At 36.3% G+C, this 17,319-nt stretch overlaps 5 protein-coding genes across 6 annotated transcripts; 3 read left to right on the top strand and 2 right to left on the bottom strand.

The window, feature by feature from the left end:
- Positions 1–125: 125 nt before the first annotated feature.
- Positions 126–1,823, top strand: LOC140821853 (uncharacterized). The gene is made up of 3 exons (XM_073182495.1): positions 126–303; positions 1,107–1,239; positions 1,587–1,823. Exons 1-3 carry the CDS (start codon positions 140–142, stop codon positions 1,641–1,643), a joined length of 354 nt encoding a protein of 117 aa, XP_073038596.1. The 5' UTR covers positions 126–139; the 3' UTR covers positions 1,644–1,823.
- Positions 1,824–3,405: 1,582 nt separating this feature from the next.
- LOC140821850 (BTB/POZ domain-containing protein POB1-like) lies at positions 3,406–7,390 on the top strand. 2 transcript variants are annotated; one of them, XM_073182491.1, is made up of 6 exons: positions 3,406–3,661; positions 4,383–4,508; positions 5,066–5,187; positions 5,271–5,334; positions 5,525–5,804; positions 6,208–7,390. In XM_073182491.1, the coding sequence occupies exons 1-6, from the start codon at positions 3,406–3,408 to the stop codon at positions 7,019–7,021; spliced, it is 1,662 nt and encodes a 553-aa protein (XP_073038592.1). In that variant the 3' UTR covers positions 7,022–7,390. The 2 variants fall into 2 exon arrangements, with proteins under 2 accessions (XP_073038592.1, XP_073038591.1); XM_073182490.1 differs by having other exon boundaries at positions 4,362–4,508.
- A 1,679-nt stretch (positions 7,391–9,069) lies between these two features.
- LOC140822214 (uncharacterized) lies at positions 9,070–9,960 on the top strand. Its single transcript, XM_073182958.1, has one exon. The coding sequence runs from the start codon at positions 9,070–9,072 to the stop codon at positions 9,958–9,960; it is 891 nt and encodes a 296-aa protein (XP_073039059.1).
- A 507-nt stretch (positions 9,961–10,467) lies between these two features.
- Positions 10,468–13,379, bottom strand: LOC140821851 (GDSL esterase/lipase At4g01130-like). Its single transcript, XM_073182493.1, has 5 exons — positions 13,003–13,379; positions 11,554–11,763; positions 11,303–11,460; positions 10,959–11,229; positions 10,468–10,844 (listed from the first exon to the last, which is right to left on the bottom strand). Exons 1-5 carry the CDS (start codon positions 13,256–13,258, stop codon positions 10,576–10,578), a joined length of 1,164 nt encoding a protein of 387 aa, XP_073038594.1. The 5' UTR covers positions 13,259–13,379; the 3' UTR covers positions 10,468–10,575.
- Positions 13,380–13,745: 366 nt separating this feature from the next.
- On the bottom strand, positions 13,746–15,441 carry LOC140821852 (GDSL esterase/lipase At4g01130-like). Its single transcript, XM_073182494.1, has 5 exons — positions 15,140–15,441; positions 14,841–15,047; positions 14,595–14,752; positions 14,229–14,499; positions 13,746–14,138 (listed from the first exon to the last, which is right to left on the bottom strand). Exons 1-5 carry the CDS (start codon positions 15,393–15,395, stop codon positions 13,870–13,872), a joined length of 1,161 nt encoding a protein of 386 aa, XP_073038595.1. The 5' UTR covers positions 15,396–15,441; the 3' UTR covers positions 13,746–13,869.
- Positions 15,442–17,319: the final 1,878 nt, after the last annotated feature.

Genomic DNA, 17,319 nt, shown 5'->3' with positions numbered 1-17,319 from the left:
TATATGGTATCATAGAACGTCCTTTCGTCGTTATTTTTAATTTTTAAAAGGAGGGTAATACATAAAACAAATTATGCTAATAAAATAAAATAAAATAATATATTCAGAATTGAGATCCTGTGGAGGTATACAGAGAGAGATGGCGGCGGCAAGATTCAGGTACATAATGCAGCTACACAAGGACGTCCCAAAAGCAGCCAGATTCTATTCAGAGGGCCTTGGATTCACCATTGATGTCTGCACTCTACGCTGGGCTGAGCTCCACTCCGGCCCTCTCAAACTCTCCCTCTTGCGTTCCCCAAGGTTTTTCATTTGATTCGCAATTGCATATCTGCAACCACGTGATTACCGAATAAAGAGAACATGAGATGCTTGTTAGTTGTGGTGGTGTTGACAGTAAATAGGAAACCCGTTTTATTAGCTGAAAATTTTGTTGTTTATCATTTGCCAAATGGCTTGATTGATTGCTTGATATGGGTAATTAGATAATCTGAAAAAGTCTCAGACTTGGAACTTGGGTAATTCCTGATGGGGTTTTGATCTTGGATAATTTGTTCGGGCTTTAGGGGGGAAATACTGTCTTTTTATTCAGTATATGAATTCATTAGTAGCTGCATTTTATTCTTGTTTGTTCCGCTTGGGTAACTCATGCTCCAATTTCAATAGATTATTGAATTTTTTAGAGTTTCAAACAATATACATTGGAGCATGGAATTCAACCCGTTCCCTTAAGAAAGAATGAGTGAAGTTGCTTATGTGTTTGATTATGCTGAATCCAAGTTCCCAGCTTGAACAGGCTGGTTGATTCATCAACTTGTTTTTTTTATCAATTCGGACTTCAGTTGCAACATATACCAGTAATTTCCAATTTAAATGTTTTATATCAATAAAGATTTAAACTTTACAGTGATTTTCATTTATTCTATCAAAATGAAGATTGTAGACTCAATATCACTTAGCTTAATTAGATCATCTGAAATTATTTGGTGTGGCTAACAACTCATTTACATCCTTTTGCCAGTTTGTGAACATTTGGATACATGATCTATGGCTACCACTAATTTTGTGTGTTCCCCATTAACTCATTTGCTCTTAATTAGTTTCAGTGACCATGTCAAGCTGAAGGGTTACTCATCTCTGCTATCATTTACAGTGACTGACCTCAACAGTACAGTGTCAAAACTCATGGACTTAGGTGCTGAACTGGATGGTCCTATCAAATATGAAATCCATGGAAAGGTGATAATGCTAATGGTTCATCTCTCGATTTAATTGATTCTTCGTGTTTTCTTTGGCGGTATATGATTTATCATTTATCTACAACTATTGACATATTTGTCACTGACCAATCGACTTCCTTAATGGTAGAGAATCAGGTTTTCCCGTGTTACGTGAAAGGACCAATTCAAGCCACATATTACCCCCTTCCCTTTCCTTTGACAAAATAATCACCGGCAGAGAGAGAATCTCCAACTTTCATGACGCACCAAGCTATAACCATATAATACGTGTTTATCCTATTATCGAAAGAATTGGTTTAGTTTCCAAAGTAAAGTTGACTTGATTTACGGTGATAATGTTAGCAGGTAGCAGCAATGAGGTGTATCGATGGCCATGTCTTGGGTCTTTATGAGCCATCTTAAAAGTTCCCAGAAGAGTTGGTATGGATCAAATATTGATCAATGCATGGGTTGCTGAAGGATGATTATTTGATCTTGACTAATCAAGAGAGCATTGAAATACTATGTTGGTATTTCAAGCTAGATTCTCCAAATGGTCGAAGAAAAGGGTTTCCATGTAAATGGGACCTACCAAAATTTCTCAGACACAACAGATCACAGTCTCTTAAACGAAGCAAGTGGCTTAATATACTTCTTAATTATTTTCTGAAGCTATTTTAATCTTTGAGATGCATTAATGGATTTGTCTTTTGCGGCTAAATGCCATAGGAAAATATATTCATACCTAGGGGTAGGTCTAGGTAATGCAGCAACCATCATCATTTTTCCTGATAGAAAATGTGTAAAATTTTAAAAGTAGCACAAGATATTCTTGGTTGAAACTTTTGTTGCTCTCCATAAGAGCCTGTTTATGCTATGGCGGGAGAAGTTTCACCTGTAGCATATACCATCAGACGTATGATTTCAACACATATTATGTGTAGTACATAAGTTTTCGTGCATCCAACAAAATGTGATACGCCACAGAGGTTTTTCCAGAGAGGACTGACCAATCCTCGGTATATTGAGTTTTTTTGGTTATTTCGCTTCCCTGACGGAAACATATTCGACTTTATGCATTTTTTGTTTTGTCCTTCCGAACTACTGCAAGTAGTTTTATTTATTTATTTTTTAAGAAATAGAAAGGTATGAGCCATCACACTGCCATTTTCATGCCCTCGAAAGTGATGTTTAATTTTTGTTATTCTACGTGGGGACTTGATATTTATATTTCATTTTTTGTTAATTGCATTTCATTTGTGAATGAATTTGACACATATTTTACATATAAAATGGAACGTAGATAGCTCAAAAAATACTTCGGAAATATCAACTTCCTTCAATTTGGGTGCCATATTTGAATGCTCTTTTATAGTCCATCAAGTGGATTGCATATAATATGAACTCCATCAGTGTCATCACAACACAATATCATGTGTACAAATCTTCTTCCATTATCACAATACCATCTCTTTCCACCATATTATGCTTTGAATAATTTACAATTCCAAAAGCAATATTTGATCCTTTGTAATTTCTATATCAATGCTAGAACTCCAATCACATTAGTTTAAACTGATACAAAACTATGTATCTCTCTGTTCTTTTTGTGGGGGGAGAGACCATCTTATTCAACTAGCAGGTGGGGGCAGGCAGTTCACCAAATCCTTTTCCCGGATTGTGCTGTATTCTTCAATTTATTCGAACTATGTTCTTTCCCGAATTTTCCTTTTTTTAAACAAAATTTTTATATTTAATACGGTAATTGATCCACTCATTAAAAAATTATTATGGAGCAAGAAGCTAGTTCGCAAATGAACTTTTCACGATGGGAAGGGGATATTGACCAATTCATATTTCATGGTCTACTTTTGTCTACACCTCAATTATTTTAATTTGAAATAATAAGTGAAAATACAATACACACCATCTTGCTTCTTTATTATATTAGGAAATAATGGACTTTTTTTGGATTTTTTACTTGACATAAATATAAAAATAATTTTACCGCTAAAAAGAGAAATTCATGTATTTATCTACTTATGAATTCATAATTTGTGACTTTCTATGAAAAGATCAGTCTTCAGACGCAGTTCCGAGTCTGGGATTCGGTCCCTTTTTCTTGTGTTCCGTTTCTCTTCAGCCTTTCAATTGATAGCATAGGAAAGGCTTCTATATTTTGGTGATGAGTAATTTGGGTATGGATCTGTTCTATCCGAGGAGTGCTGTGATGGATTCGGACCTTATTTCGTCCCCGACACGAGGACCTGACCCGGACTTTGGGTTTGCCTTCAACGACAGCAACTTCTCCGACCGCTTGCTACGGATCGAGATTGTTTCGGATTCCCGAGCTGAATCTGAGGTTTGTCAAACCTTAGTCGATTGGGCGGCGACTAGGAAAAGCAAGCGCCATCGTGGAGATATTGTCAAAAAGGACACGGGTGAGTTATCTGCAGCTGGTTTTGTAGTCAACCTGAGCATGGGTAGACTTCTGTGTTTATTTAATTATGAGGTTTCATATTTTTTTTTATCCAATCTGTTTTTGGACGTGATTGTTTCCGCCTTATTTGGGTTAATGAATCTCGGGCGAAGCTTGAGCTTGATTTTTACACTTGTTTAGATACGGGATTTTGAAAACCGTCGTTGATATCTGGCTAATATGCTTTACAGTGTCAGCTTGTTTGCGTATTGAAGTTGGGTGTTGTTAAGTTTTAACTGGGTTCAATGGTTATCAAAATTAAATTACACTTTCCTGTATGGATTTGGGTTTCATGGAGAAAATATGTTACTTCGGCAATTTTCATATTAATTCAATATTTTTTTCCGAAGATATGTTAATTCCTATTTTGAAGCCTTCATTTTCATTTGGCCAAATCATGTTTAGTTCATTTTATGAGCAAATATATCTCTTTTCTCCAATCAAAAAGTTGTAACAGAACGTTAAGGTTTTTCTTTCCCACATTTCCCCCAGTTTTTGCTGTTGGACATACAAATTTTTGCTTGTTCTTGTATTGTTTGTGTGGGAGATGTGAAAGACTGCTATCAACTGTCGTTCTTTCTGATATGCTTTCTTTTACCAAATTTTGTGCAAACATCAACTTCTCATTCTTATACTGGTATGGGTTTGCTGATGTTAATCAGACATATACCACTCGTTTGCAGCTTTGGATATCAACAATTCCCCGGAAGAGCAGATTTTAGATTGTCTGCAACCAGATGATGAAGAAGGTGTGGGGGATGAGAATCACGATGAAGAAGAAATTCGGACGATGGAAGATCCTCATTCAGGTACTGGGAAAAAAATAAAATCTGACGTCTCTTCCTTCTTCATCATTTTAATTTACTTATACTACCAAGCTCAACTGATCTACTTTCTGCCTTTTAATTTCTCGATTTGGGGAAGCAGACAATTTTTTATTAGATATTGTTATTGATTTTAATGTTTGGAAACATGGATTTCAAGATATTGAATCCATTATGATCTGCAGCATAATATGCAATGCAGTTGCTTCAAAGGCCTGTTAGAATTCAATCCTGATATAAAACCTTCGATAATAAAATGAAAGTGAGATGATGTAGAGGCTCCTATGAAGGTATCAAGAGCTACCGAAAATGGGTTATCCACAGTTAGGCTTACTCATGGGGAAACGGGAAACCTGTAGAAAATTTGAAATACCTTTTAAGTTTCTATGGCATCTTTGTGGTTGAATGTTTGTACAGGATAAGAAAATGCATGTATTTGGTTACTTCACTTTTGATCAGAATTTGTTCATTGACCTCTGTTTGTTTCATAGTTTGAGTTTTCCTCTGGAGCTGAAGTTTTATGTCTTATGTCACTTATGCAGGGGATGAAGCTGCAAATAGTGATGATTCAAATTTGTTTGATGATCGTTCCGATGTTCTGAGGGTTGAGATGTTACATATTAGCTCTCCCATCTTAGCAGCTAAGAGTCCATTTTTCTATAAGGTATTGATAAAGTTATATTGATAGTTGTTAATACGTTTCTCTTTCTAAGTCTTGGCTCCTAATGTTTTGTCTTTCTTATGCAGTTATTCTCAAATGGCATGATGGAATCAGAGCAGAGACACATAACTCTAAGAATTAGTGCCTCTGGTATGTAAAGTTGCCAAAAGTTACATGAAAGACTACTAATTTGTTTTAAGATTATGGCACGTTTACTTCAGAAAATTTCTTTGCAATTGGATATAGTGCTCTGGACTGTGTGCCTTTTATTAGGCACTCACTTCTGTTTTTTTCCTGGAACTGCATAACTCGTAACTTCACTGCATTCCTAATGGAACAGAGGAAGCTGCCATTATGGAACTTCTGAATTTCATGTATTCCAATACATTAACCGTAACTACGGCTCCTGCCATACTGGACGTTCTTATGGCTGCTGATAAATTCGAGGTTGCTTCATGTATGAGACATTGCAGTCGTTTATTAAGAAACTTGCCCATGACTCCAGAGTCTGCCTTACTGTATCTGGATCTTCCTTCCAGTGTCCTAATTGCCGATGCTGTTCAGCCATTGACTGATGCTGCAAAACAGTTTTTAGCTTCTCGCTATAAAGATATATCAAAGTGAGTTTTTCCTATACTATTTGCTCTGTTTCTTCAAAAAGGAGTCGCACCGGTGTTTCCTGGTTTATATGTTATATAGGGTGTTTGAATGGATAAAGTTGTAGAAGAAAAGTGATTTATTTTCAACTTGCTTTGCCATGACAGGTGGTGTTTTATTTTTTGTTTGATAAAAAGTACGAAGTTATAAAATGTGGTTTTTAGGGCTTCTTCAGGAGTTTCAGTAAAAAAATTCAAGAAAATGTTATTTTGTGCTATTATAGTCAAACATTGAACCGCCACCCCTTGTTAAGGAAATTAGGGGGAAAAAGAAGCTAAGCTTCAAAAATCACTTTTTTTTCTTTTTTGTCACACTAATCTACTCATCGAATCAGGCATAAATCATAATTGGTTTATACTTGGGCAGGTATCAGGATGAGGTAATTAATTTACCTCTTGCTGGAATCGAGGCAATCTTGTCCAGTGACGATCTTCAGGTGGCGTCGGAAGATGCAGTATATGACTTTGTGCTGAAGTGGACTAGAACTCGTTATCAAACTCAGGAGGAGCGCCGGGATATCCTATGCAGTCGCTTGGGTCGTTATATACGCTTTCCGTACATGACTTGCAGGAAGCTGAGGAAAGTTTTAACCTGCACTGACTTTGATCATGATTTTGCGACTAAAGCTGTGCTCGATGCCCTTTTTTTCAAGGCTGAAGCCTCTCATCGTCAGCGAACATGTGCCATAGAGGACTCAATGTACACGAGTCACAGCTTCATAGAACGTGCATACAAGTACCGCCCCGTGAAGGTGATTGAGTTTGAGGTCCCGCGTCAGCAGTGTGTGGTCTACTTAGACCTTAAACGGGAGGAATGCTCCCATTTATTCCCATCAGGTCGGGTATACTCTCAAGCTTTCCACTTAGGTGGACAAGGATTTTTCCTTTCTGCACACTGCAACATGGATCAGCAGAGCTCGTTTCACTGCTTTGGTCTTTTCTTGGGGATGCAAGAGAAGGGTTCCATATCATTCGCTGTAGACTATGAATTTGCTGCCAGATCAAAGCCAACCGAAGAGTACGTAAGCAAATATAAAGGTAACTACACGTTTACTGGTGGAAAGGCAGTCGGATATCGCAATCTTTTTAGCATTCCTTGGACTTCTTTCATGGCTGAGGATAGTCTTTATTTCATCAATGGCATACTCCATCTCAAAGCTGAGCTCACCATCAAACGCTGATGCACTTGCGTTTTGAGAACCTGAACTAACCTAACACTAATTTTATTTCTTTCTGCTTGTGAAAAGCAAAAGGCAGACCAATTCTCAAGGTACTAGCTAGCATTCATGATTGGGGCCAATATTGTAAGTCTGTTCTCTCGCTTGGACGAGGAACTGTTTGTCTGTCTCTCATGGGAACAAGTTACACTTGGATCGTATGCGAAAGCCATTCTATAAATACAACTCATGAGAATTCTGTAAATAGAGTCATTGTATTGGTTTAGGTGATGGTTTTTTGGAACCTCAAATGTGAGATTCATTCTGCTTTGGCAATCAAATCCTGGAAATGTATCATCGTTCCTATTATGTTTTCCGCTTGTTTTACTTTTATTCATACCTCTTCATTCATTTTTCCTTGCTGAGAGAATTGAAATCGTGATCTTGTTTGTGATACGATTGTATGATCGAACTCTTGTCGTTTTATAAAAAAACTATAACTGATGATAATGATAAAATTCAAATATTTTAAATTGCATATGATATTATGCGACATTCGATTGCTTTACCTATTAAAGATAATGATTATCACCAACATTTACACTAGTGTACATTGATAGTGAGTAAAAGACAAAATTGTAACAATTTAAACCAATAAGCCATTACAATAAACTAAAAACACAACCAATATCAAAGTTTTAGGCCTAAAATTTAAACATGGAGTGCCATTTGTTGAAATTCCCAACTCCAAGTATATACTCGCTAGGTCTTGTTAATATACAAAGAATGGATCCGAGCAAGAAGCAGTAAACTTTCAATTCCCAACTTTTAATTTTTTTTAGTAAAAAGAATCAAATTTAATTGTTTTGTGGAAAAATGCATTTAGTTACCTAAAAACTTAAAAAAAAAAAAAATCAAATTTCATTGTTTTGTGGAAAAAATGCATGTAGCTACCTAAAAACAATTAAGGCCTATAATGTAGTATGTACCATTGCATTGACAAACATTCATTTCTCTGTATATTTTGCACAAGGCTGACCATAGATGAAATGATTTAAAACACAATATCATAAAAATTTATGATCTTACGATTAAAAACCACAAAATTTAAATAATGATTAATTTTTATTTTATTTTTTAAAATTAAATAATACAAAATGACAATCACTTAGCTACGCCTACCCTTGGTATTAAAATGGTAATTACAAAATTGTGGGGTTGTTATCTATATTGCAACTAGGGGTGGCGTCGGGTCAGGTTTTTCGGGTACCAAAAAATCAATATCATTTTTATTACCCGAATTCGACCCAATAAAATTCACTACTATATTTCGGGCGGGGTCGGGTACTTGAAATTTTACACATAAAATATCCACCATTGCATGAAAACAAAAAGAAAAAAACTTGTGATTAATCGGATACAATGTTTTTTTAAAAATTAAATTAAAGACTTAGCATTTAATTTAATTATTAATAAGTGGGGAATTTTTTTTTAAAAAAAAGGGTTCCGGAAAGAACCCGACGCTCACCTGAAATTAAAAACCCGAACCCGATCTTTTAAAAAAACTGGTTCCAACTAATCCAGCCGATTAAACAAACATAGCCAACACCAAAGAACAACTCAAAAGGCCTCTTCTTTTTCAAGGTGCCAGGCTAAGGTGGCGGACATATACAATATACTATAACGATATGCAATTCAACTACCTCCCATAACCAAATATATATATACACATAATATGTTGGTTCCATTGTTGCATTTGTAGCCATATTAAATCTCTCTCTTTCGGCACAAATCCCTCCAAATTCTTGGGCAAATGCCAAGGAGAGATTACCAAACGTATGATCACCTCATCAGGATGCTTGATTGATTTGTGATCCTATCTGCAATCTTCTGTGATCTTGAATCCTTTTAGTCTTTTTATGTTGGCCGAAAATCTTGAAAAAGATCGTGTTTTTTTAGAGAAATCGTTCCTTGTATTGAATTTTTCGAGACGTTTGATCATCAGGTCTATATTTATGCTATGGTGTAAACGTGAAAAGTGAAGGCATGATGAGAGAATCTTGGAAATTTTGATGGGTTCTAAACGACATTGGATCCTTATTTGGGTGTTTTTTTATGAGATTTTATTGCCAAACATTCAAGGATCGGAACTCTACAGCAAGGATGCATTGAATTCTTTCCTTCATGATTATGCAGTCACGAATTCCCCAAAACATCATGCAGGTATATTGTATAATGTCTCTTTACCTGCAAATTATTCGGGCATCGAAGTTTCCATTGCTCGAATTCGAGCTCGGACTCTATGGGTGAATGGTGCTCATTTCAGTTTCTTCAAAATCCCACCAAGAGTATTGCCATGGCCTTTCGTAAGGAGGGTTGATTTAGTCTTCCAAAATCTTGGAATTTGGTCGGACAGTTACTATAATGTGCCTAACTACACTTTTATTGCTCCGGTGATTGGACTTCTAGCCTATGATTCGAACGAAAGTTCAAGAAGCTATGGAGAAATCGGGCTCAGCATCATGGGAGAAAATCCCTTCATTGTTCGGTTACCAAATGTCACATTTGAAGAAAACAGAAATGTGACAGCCAAATGTGTTAGATTCGACAGGAATGGCACCTTGGAATTCAGCAATGTGATCGCAAAAAATACTTGTCTTTCAAGAGTGCAGGGCCATTTTTCTATTGTCATTCCATCTCAAATAATAATAACGAATAAGAAAAAAGATGAGGGACTAAAGTGGTGGACGATAGGATTAGCAGGTGGAATTGTGGGATTAGTCTTGCTTCTTGTGCTCGGGGTTTTGGCCTACAAGTATTTACAAAAACAGAGGATAAGAAAAATGGAGATACAATCTGAAAGAAGTGAAGTATTGGACACAATATGGATTGGAAGAAGTAGAATGCCTTCTGCTTCAAGAATCAGAACCCAACCAGTTCTTGAAAAAAGTTATATTCCTTGAGTTAATGTCTTATAGTGGTTTTTTAAATTTTTTCGTGTTTTCTCTGTGGTAACATACTTTTATTTAGTTGGTTTTAGTTAATATCTTCTTCTCATTCATTCTTGATTCGGGATAATGTTTGAAGTCCTGGACCGATAATTCATGTGTGCTGTGTTGATGTGCCGGTCACGAATGATTTGAAGTCGGAGCTAACTTGCTGTTGGATCCACCTTAAATATATAATGTTGTTGAGTGGAAGACAACATAAAATGCAGCCCTTCAAATTCATTATTATAATCTGGTTGACTAATAACACTCGATCAGTGATGACTTGTTTGTATCATAAACAACAAGTAATCAAGATGGAACAAAAAATACTCTAATTTGTTGGTGAGGACATTGCTATCTTGAAAAAATTAGTATGAATAATTCTACCCTGGCAGATAAGTCACTTCACAGAAGTAAACAGCCACAGGATTTCTTGTGCATTGATAAAAACATTTTTCTTTTGTTGGTGAAAATGATGTATTGATTTCGTATAATTCTGAGATATTCTGATTGAGACAGAATCCAATGCCTAAGGCACTGTTCTGTGACACGTTTATTACACTTTTTAGAAGGGAAGGTGAAAAGTGATCATCCTATTGGCTGAATATCGCAGAATTTCTTCAGTGAAAATGGAGGATCAAAGTGAGAGCCGTCGAGGATGGCAGCAGCCACAATCTTGTTTGCTGCTTCTGTGGCATGGATTCCATCCCAGCTTACATAATTGTATGGGTCACTGCATGATGTGGCAGTGATGTTCTTCCCGTTGATCAATTTTGTGTTTCCACAAAAAACTTGCTGGTTGAAATTGTAGTCACCACCCCCATATCCACAGCATGCTTTGGTCCCATATTTCATATCTAGATGAACAACAGAGAATTAGATTCTTATATTACACTGTTTCATGCCTAAACAAGAATATGTTCAAGTCATGATAGCAGGGACATAAAAATCTTGAATTTAAGATTGAATACCATGAGAAGTAGGATGCCGGAATAGTTCTAGCATGACAGAATGAATGTCTGTATAAACAACATTGGCATCTGCTAAACTTTCTCTTGTTTGTCTTAATGCTTCTTTAAGCATGATGTTGTATTCTACCACAGCATTATTGTAAGATATCATGCATCCAAATGAGTCAACATCAGAAGCATTGTGAGGCAGCTCGACCAAGAAGGCAGGGTAGCAGCCTATAGGAGCGAGATTCAGCACCAGGAACGTTCGGCCCCCTAACTCATAGATCTCCTACAAATTTTAATTAAGGAATTATACTTGCAGCGAAACATTATGAAATGGCTTCTTTTTGGTAATATTTTACCTTGATGGTGCTGGAAATTTGGGAAACCACTTGAGGAAGATAATGTTTTACGCCGCTTATTCCAATATATGGCAAATTTCCTGTAAAATCATTTTGGCCGATGTAGAATGTGTAGAGTGATTTTCTAAAAACATCTGGTGCGGGTAGATTGATTTGTCCTGCATAAGACAACGATTATTTTTGTACTGATTTTTTCCTTGTATATAAAACTGAATATATGTTTTCGAATGTCATAAAACTTTTAAATATACCAGAAGTTTGAAGCTCATCAATTTTGACTTTAAACTGCTTCATTTGATTGAGCTGGATGGCTAGAGAGAAAGGGCTAACACCGGTAACAAATAATGAAGTTTTCGGTAAAAGAACAGTGGATGCCAATGTTGCAAAGTTTGCACCATGTCTGTAATCAGAGCCTATTGACTGCAGATATGGGCTCAAAAATGGCAGACCTAAAGCTTGAGCTGCATTTCAAGAAAATGAATAATACATTGTGCTAAAGATCATACATTAAGGTTCCTGTTTCGTGATTCTGAGGTTCGGGGAACATTAAGTTTATACCACTCTTCTTTTTGGGATTTTGTAGTTTGTCCCTCCTATGAATGAACTATAATATACATAATTTTGTCGAAATCACGATAAGACATAAAATGAAAAACAAATTGTAACCTGCAAAGTAGTAATAAAAAGTCGCATTTTTTGTCTATTCAGTGCTTCATCAATAGTACTTGTCACAGACTCACATTCATTCTTTAGCCCTCTCAATAATTACCTAGGAATCGAACATTTGAACTTAGGTCACAAATATTTTAAGTGATTATTTTTAGTATGATATTTGATCTTTAAGTGAGTGATATTTTAAAAATGTAAAATTTGCCTTAGGACAATCTAGGCGACCTCTAATTAAAAACTTTTAGGAGCCATAAAATTCACCTTCAAAGATCCTTGAAAAATCCTTTGCAAGGGATGTCTTTAGAAGCCATAAAATTCACCTTCAAAGATTCTTGAAAAATCCTTTGCAAGGGATGCCTCAAAAATCAAAATGCAAGAACGAGGCCTTAAATTGTGCTAGATGATTGCAGGGAATGGATATAGGACTTGCTTTATGATGAAAGCCACAAAATTCCATTATAGCCAGCTATATGTTTTTGTCTTTTTAACTGTCATTTTCTGTTAGTTTCCAAAAAACCATGAAATGGACCCAAATCAGGAACCAGACAAGAGGAGTAAAACAAGCAAAATATGGACCAAATTTACTCATTAACAGTAGTCTGTTTAACGAATCCAAATAATCACTTATCAAGGAAGAATTCAATTAGTGTGGCTTAACATTAAAAAGTGAGGTTTTCCAATATTTGATTCCTAATCAATTAATCTTCACTTCAACCAACTGTCTTCACATATCCTCGGTTTGACTGCCAAAAAAGTTAAAAAAAAGAACCCAACCACTTGGCCTTTCTGTATGTGTGCATTTGAAAAAAAAATTAGTCATAAAAGACATAATTGAAATAAATGAGATCACTTGTAGCAATATGAGATCCATAAATTTTAGTTCTGCATGAAAAATGTAAAATCTTGGAGGCAGATTATCTACAAGAACCACAAATATGGTATAATGATAATTCGAAAGGGATCATCATACGGTATGATACACACACACACACACACACACACACACAAATATTGAAGAAATCAGAAGTTACCCAAAAAATCAATGATGACTCTGCCATCGGTTGCTCGCCCGACTGGTTTTTTAAAGTAAGTCATGCCATTGGGAGGCTTTTGTGCAGGAAAAGCAGCCCAGAATCCACCTGTATCTGAGTTTGAGTCTCCAAAGTTAAATATGGCCTCAAAATCACATTTAGCATCAGTGTTTTGTATTAAAGATCCCATCAACGCTGTAAAAAGAACCAAGATTTGCAATAATAATTCAATATCTTTCATTGTTTTGACGCTCATTCTTTATTCTTGCTTCTTCTTCTTTTTTTCTCTGTATATAAAATTTACGAAGAGATATTATAATTTTCTTGAATTTGTGATAAGAGATGCTGTAGACTTATATAGCAATGAGTGGTAGACATAAACAGACTTGTGGTGCTGCAAATTTTTTCACATAGTTTAAGGGGATAAGTTGATGTCAGAAAATTATTGAGTTTCTTATCGGCTTGTGACGAATCCAGACAATTTAGTCATTCTAGGATGCTTGTTTTGGAATGTTGATGCGAGATTTGATAAGATTTATGAAAATGTGACCAGTTAATATTGTTTCTGCTGGGAATGATCTTTCTAATGCAGATTACATATATGAAAGTGGATTTAAGTGTAAGCCATCCTCTCATTATTTTTATTGGATTGTGAAAGAAATGTCCAAAAAACAACAAACTTTGATCTCATGCATGAAAAAGTCAATCGGTGACGTACAGTTCAGTACAAGTAACAATCAAAGTTAAATAGTCTTGAAATTTATTTATTTAAATAAAGGTGACTGCAGTAACAGTGCAAAATCAGTTTGTTTTCACTTCTCAGCACAAATTTCTGTCACCGCTGAGTGGCAAAAAAAGTTTTGCGCCTTAACCAATAGGCTGTATATCACAGTAATGATTAAGGGGGAAAGGAGGATCAAAATAAGTGCCACTGAGTATAGCATATGCCAACTGCTTGTTAGCAGCTTCTGTGACATGGATTCCATCCCAGCTTGCGTAATTCTCGGGATCGCCACACGCTGTGGCTGTAACACTCTTGCCATCAATCACCTTAGAATTTCCACAGAAAACTTGCTGGTTGAAATTGTAAGAACCACCTCCCCATCCACAGCAAGCAGTGGTTCCATGCTGTAATCCTGCACAGAAAACTTCAAGAAATCAGAACACGGGATTATTTTTTGTATTTTAGCGTATGAAGCATGAGAATCTAGGCTTAAAGTGCTAGCCGTGTGATGTTGGGTGCTGGAATAGCTCGAGGAGAACGGAGTGACTGTCCACATATATCACATTTGCATCATGGAGATCTTGTCTTGTTTGTTGAAGTCCATCTTTTAGCAGTGAGTTATATTCGTTTACTGCACTGTTGTAAGACATCATGCATCCATACGAGTCAATGTCAGAACTTTCATGGTTGAGTTGCACCAAGAATCCGGGGTAACAGCCTATTGGAGCGAGATTAAGCACCATAAACGAGCGGCCTCCTAGTGCATAGAGCTCCTGTGTGTTAAAAACGAGCAATGCCTATCAGATTTGACGTATACTTTGGGGGTGGAGAGTGCGAATTCTGATGATATGACAACGTTTTTTAACACCTTAATGGTGCTGGTAGTTTGTGAAACCACTTGAGGCATATACTGCTTCACTCCACCGGCACCTGCTGAGGCTGCATTACCGGTGAAATCGTTCTGGCCGATGTAAATTGTGTAAAGAGATTTTCCAAAAATGTCCGGTGGAGGAAGATTTGTTTGCCCTGTCAAGAAAAATTTAAATTTTTAATGTAAAATAAATAACAGGCCTTTATTTTTTAAACTTCTCTACCAGCTAAGGAAACTTGTTACCTGAGGACTGTTCATCGACTTTAGCCTTAAACTGCTTCATCTGATTCAGCTGGACAGCTAAATAAAAAGGGCTAACTCCATTGACAAATAAAGACGTAGTTGGCTGCAGAACGGTGGAAGCTGATGTAGCGAAGTTGACACCATGCCTGAAATCTGAACCGATCGACTGAAGATAGGGGCTAAGAAATGGCAATCCCAAACCTTGAGCTGCATTATGATTCGAAAACCCCAATCAATTTGGCAATCAACAAAGTTATATATATCAAACTCGAATTTGCCAAGAAAGGTTGAAACCTTACCTAGAAAATCAATGTAAAGCCTCCCATCTGTTGGTCTACCGGTTGGTTTCTTGAAGTAAGTCATGCCATTTGGTGAAGGCTGCGAAGGAAAAGCAGCGTAAAATCCTCCCGTATCAGAATTCGAGTCCCCAAAATTGAAGATGGCTTCAAAGGAACACTTTGCTATAGTATTTGGAACCAACATAACCATTAAAAACATCCAAGAAACCAAGATTTTTCTCACAACCGAGGGCCTTTTTGATGAAAGGTAACACATTTTTGCACCACTTCAGTATTAACAAATGCAGAGTAGTGATCAACAAAGCTTGGTGTTAGCATGTTATATAGGGGTAAAAGCAGAGCACAATGCAGCTGCATGCTAGACACTTGTGGACTAGTTCCATAGCTGATCATCATTAGTTCTTGACATGAAACCTTTGCATGAAAAAGTTAAGTGAATCAGCCAACACGTCGATGTGTGACAAACCTATAGCTATTTCGAATTTGATTCGGTGAACAAGCAATTTTTTTCTCTTTGACACGATACAAAAGAATCCAAATTGCAGTTGGTGTTTTCACCAAATGGAATTAATGAACCTTTTGATCTGGTAGAAGGTAGCCAAAGATTCCTTTGTGCAGTTGTAACCTGCAAGAGGATATTCATGAATTGTGTTCCACGAAAGTCAACAAAGAAAATCTCAAGATCACACTTTCCCAAAAAAATTCAATATTTGTATGGAATTTTCGTCAGCACCTTGGGAATTTCTCTAATCAATTCCTATGGGATCAAGAAAATAACTTTTTGAATGCATACTAGGCTGGACTAGCTTTGGAGTGTAATAGCAAAAACAGTAGCATACCGGTCGGTGAAAATTGTTAGTAGTTCGGTTTCCTTTAAAATTAGATCCCGGGTTTAGTTTTTACAAGTAGAAATAGATGTTTGGTGGTTAATTCCCCAGTAAAACTCAATCGATTCGGTTTCAAATTTAGTCTGGGCGCGATAAAATCTTGATGGCCGAAAACTAGATGAAAAAATAGTAAAATTTGTGCAAAACTATATTTTTGTGTCAACTGATTCAAGAAGATGCTTCATCTTGTGCCATCTTTGAGGATCTTATTTGCAGACTGTTTCGAAATTTGTGGGCTGTTATTTTGATTCTGCTGATTTTTGGTTCTCACCTTGGCTAATTATATATGGTGGCTAAAACTTGACCGCAGAATATATACTCCTAGTATTGTACATATTTTCATGAAGGTTAAATATGATTAATCAGGTAAGGTCATATGATTTATAAGTAAATAATTATGTGTTGTAAAGAGCTAAATTTTGGTCTATGAACTTTAATGTATTGAGGGGTTGTGAGCCATGTGTAGAAGAGAAAATATAATCTGTATTGTTTGTACGATGACTGAAACAAAAATATCAGTTGATAATTAACAATTTTATCTGTATAAGAGTTATGGTTACCAACGTATGCGTTGTTATATTTTCTATTTGTAACATCATTATTAGAAATATATAAGAAGACCAACATGTGCGTTATCACATTTTCTATCTTTTAACATCATTATCAGAAATATATAAGAAGAGAAATGAAACATTATTTAAAAGTAAGAATGCGTATGTTGGTCCCACGTGCAGAATTTGATATAGTAAAAACCCGAAAATAAAGAATAAACTGGACACCGAGATTTACATGGAAAACCCCTAAAAATTATTAGGGTAAAAACCACGGGCAAGATGAAAAGAATTTCCACTATAATATTTTACTGGTGTACAACTCACTCACTGTGTTTCCAAAGAGAACACACACTCTCTTAATACAGGAGAACAAACACCTCACAAATATTATAGAACTAAGCACTCAAATGCTTATAAGATGAGAGAAAACTCGAAGAAGGGATAATTTCAAAATGAAGGGGGGAGCTCTATTTATAGAGCCCCCTGACCGTGTGAAGACGCGTATAAAACGCGTCTTCCATCTTCTCACGCAACTTCCTAAGTCAGATAATGCCAACCACGTTTTCCTTATTTTTGTTGACTGGTCCCCCCTCCCATTATTTGCCGACATTTCTCCCACTTGGATATTTGATTGAGAATCAAACACATCTCCACACATCCTTTCAATCTTGCCATTTCCTGCTGCTTACGTTTCCTCTAGGCCACTTGAGGATCTACACCACTCAAACTTATCAGTGTT

This window comes from Primulina eburnea, unplaced genomic scaffold (assembly GCF_022965805.1).
Source record: "Primulina eburnea isolate SZY01 unplaced genomic scaffold, ASM2296580v1 ctg739_ERROPOS11973397, whole genome shotgun sequence".
NCBI classification, from domain to species: Eukaryota; Viridiplantae; Streptophyta; class Magnoliopsida; order Lamiales; family Gesneriaceae; genus Primulina; species Primulina eburnea.
This window is presented reverse-complemented; position numbering and strand designations above follow the sequence as displayed.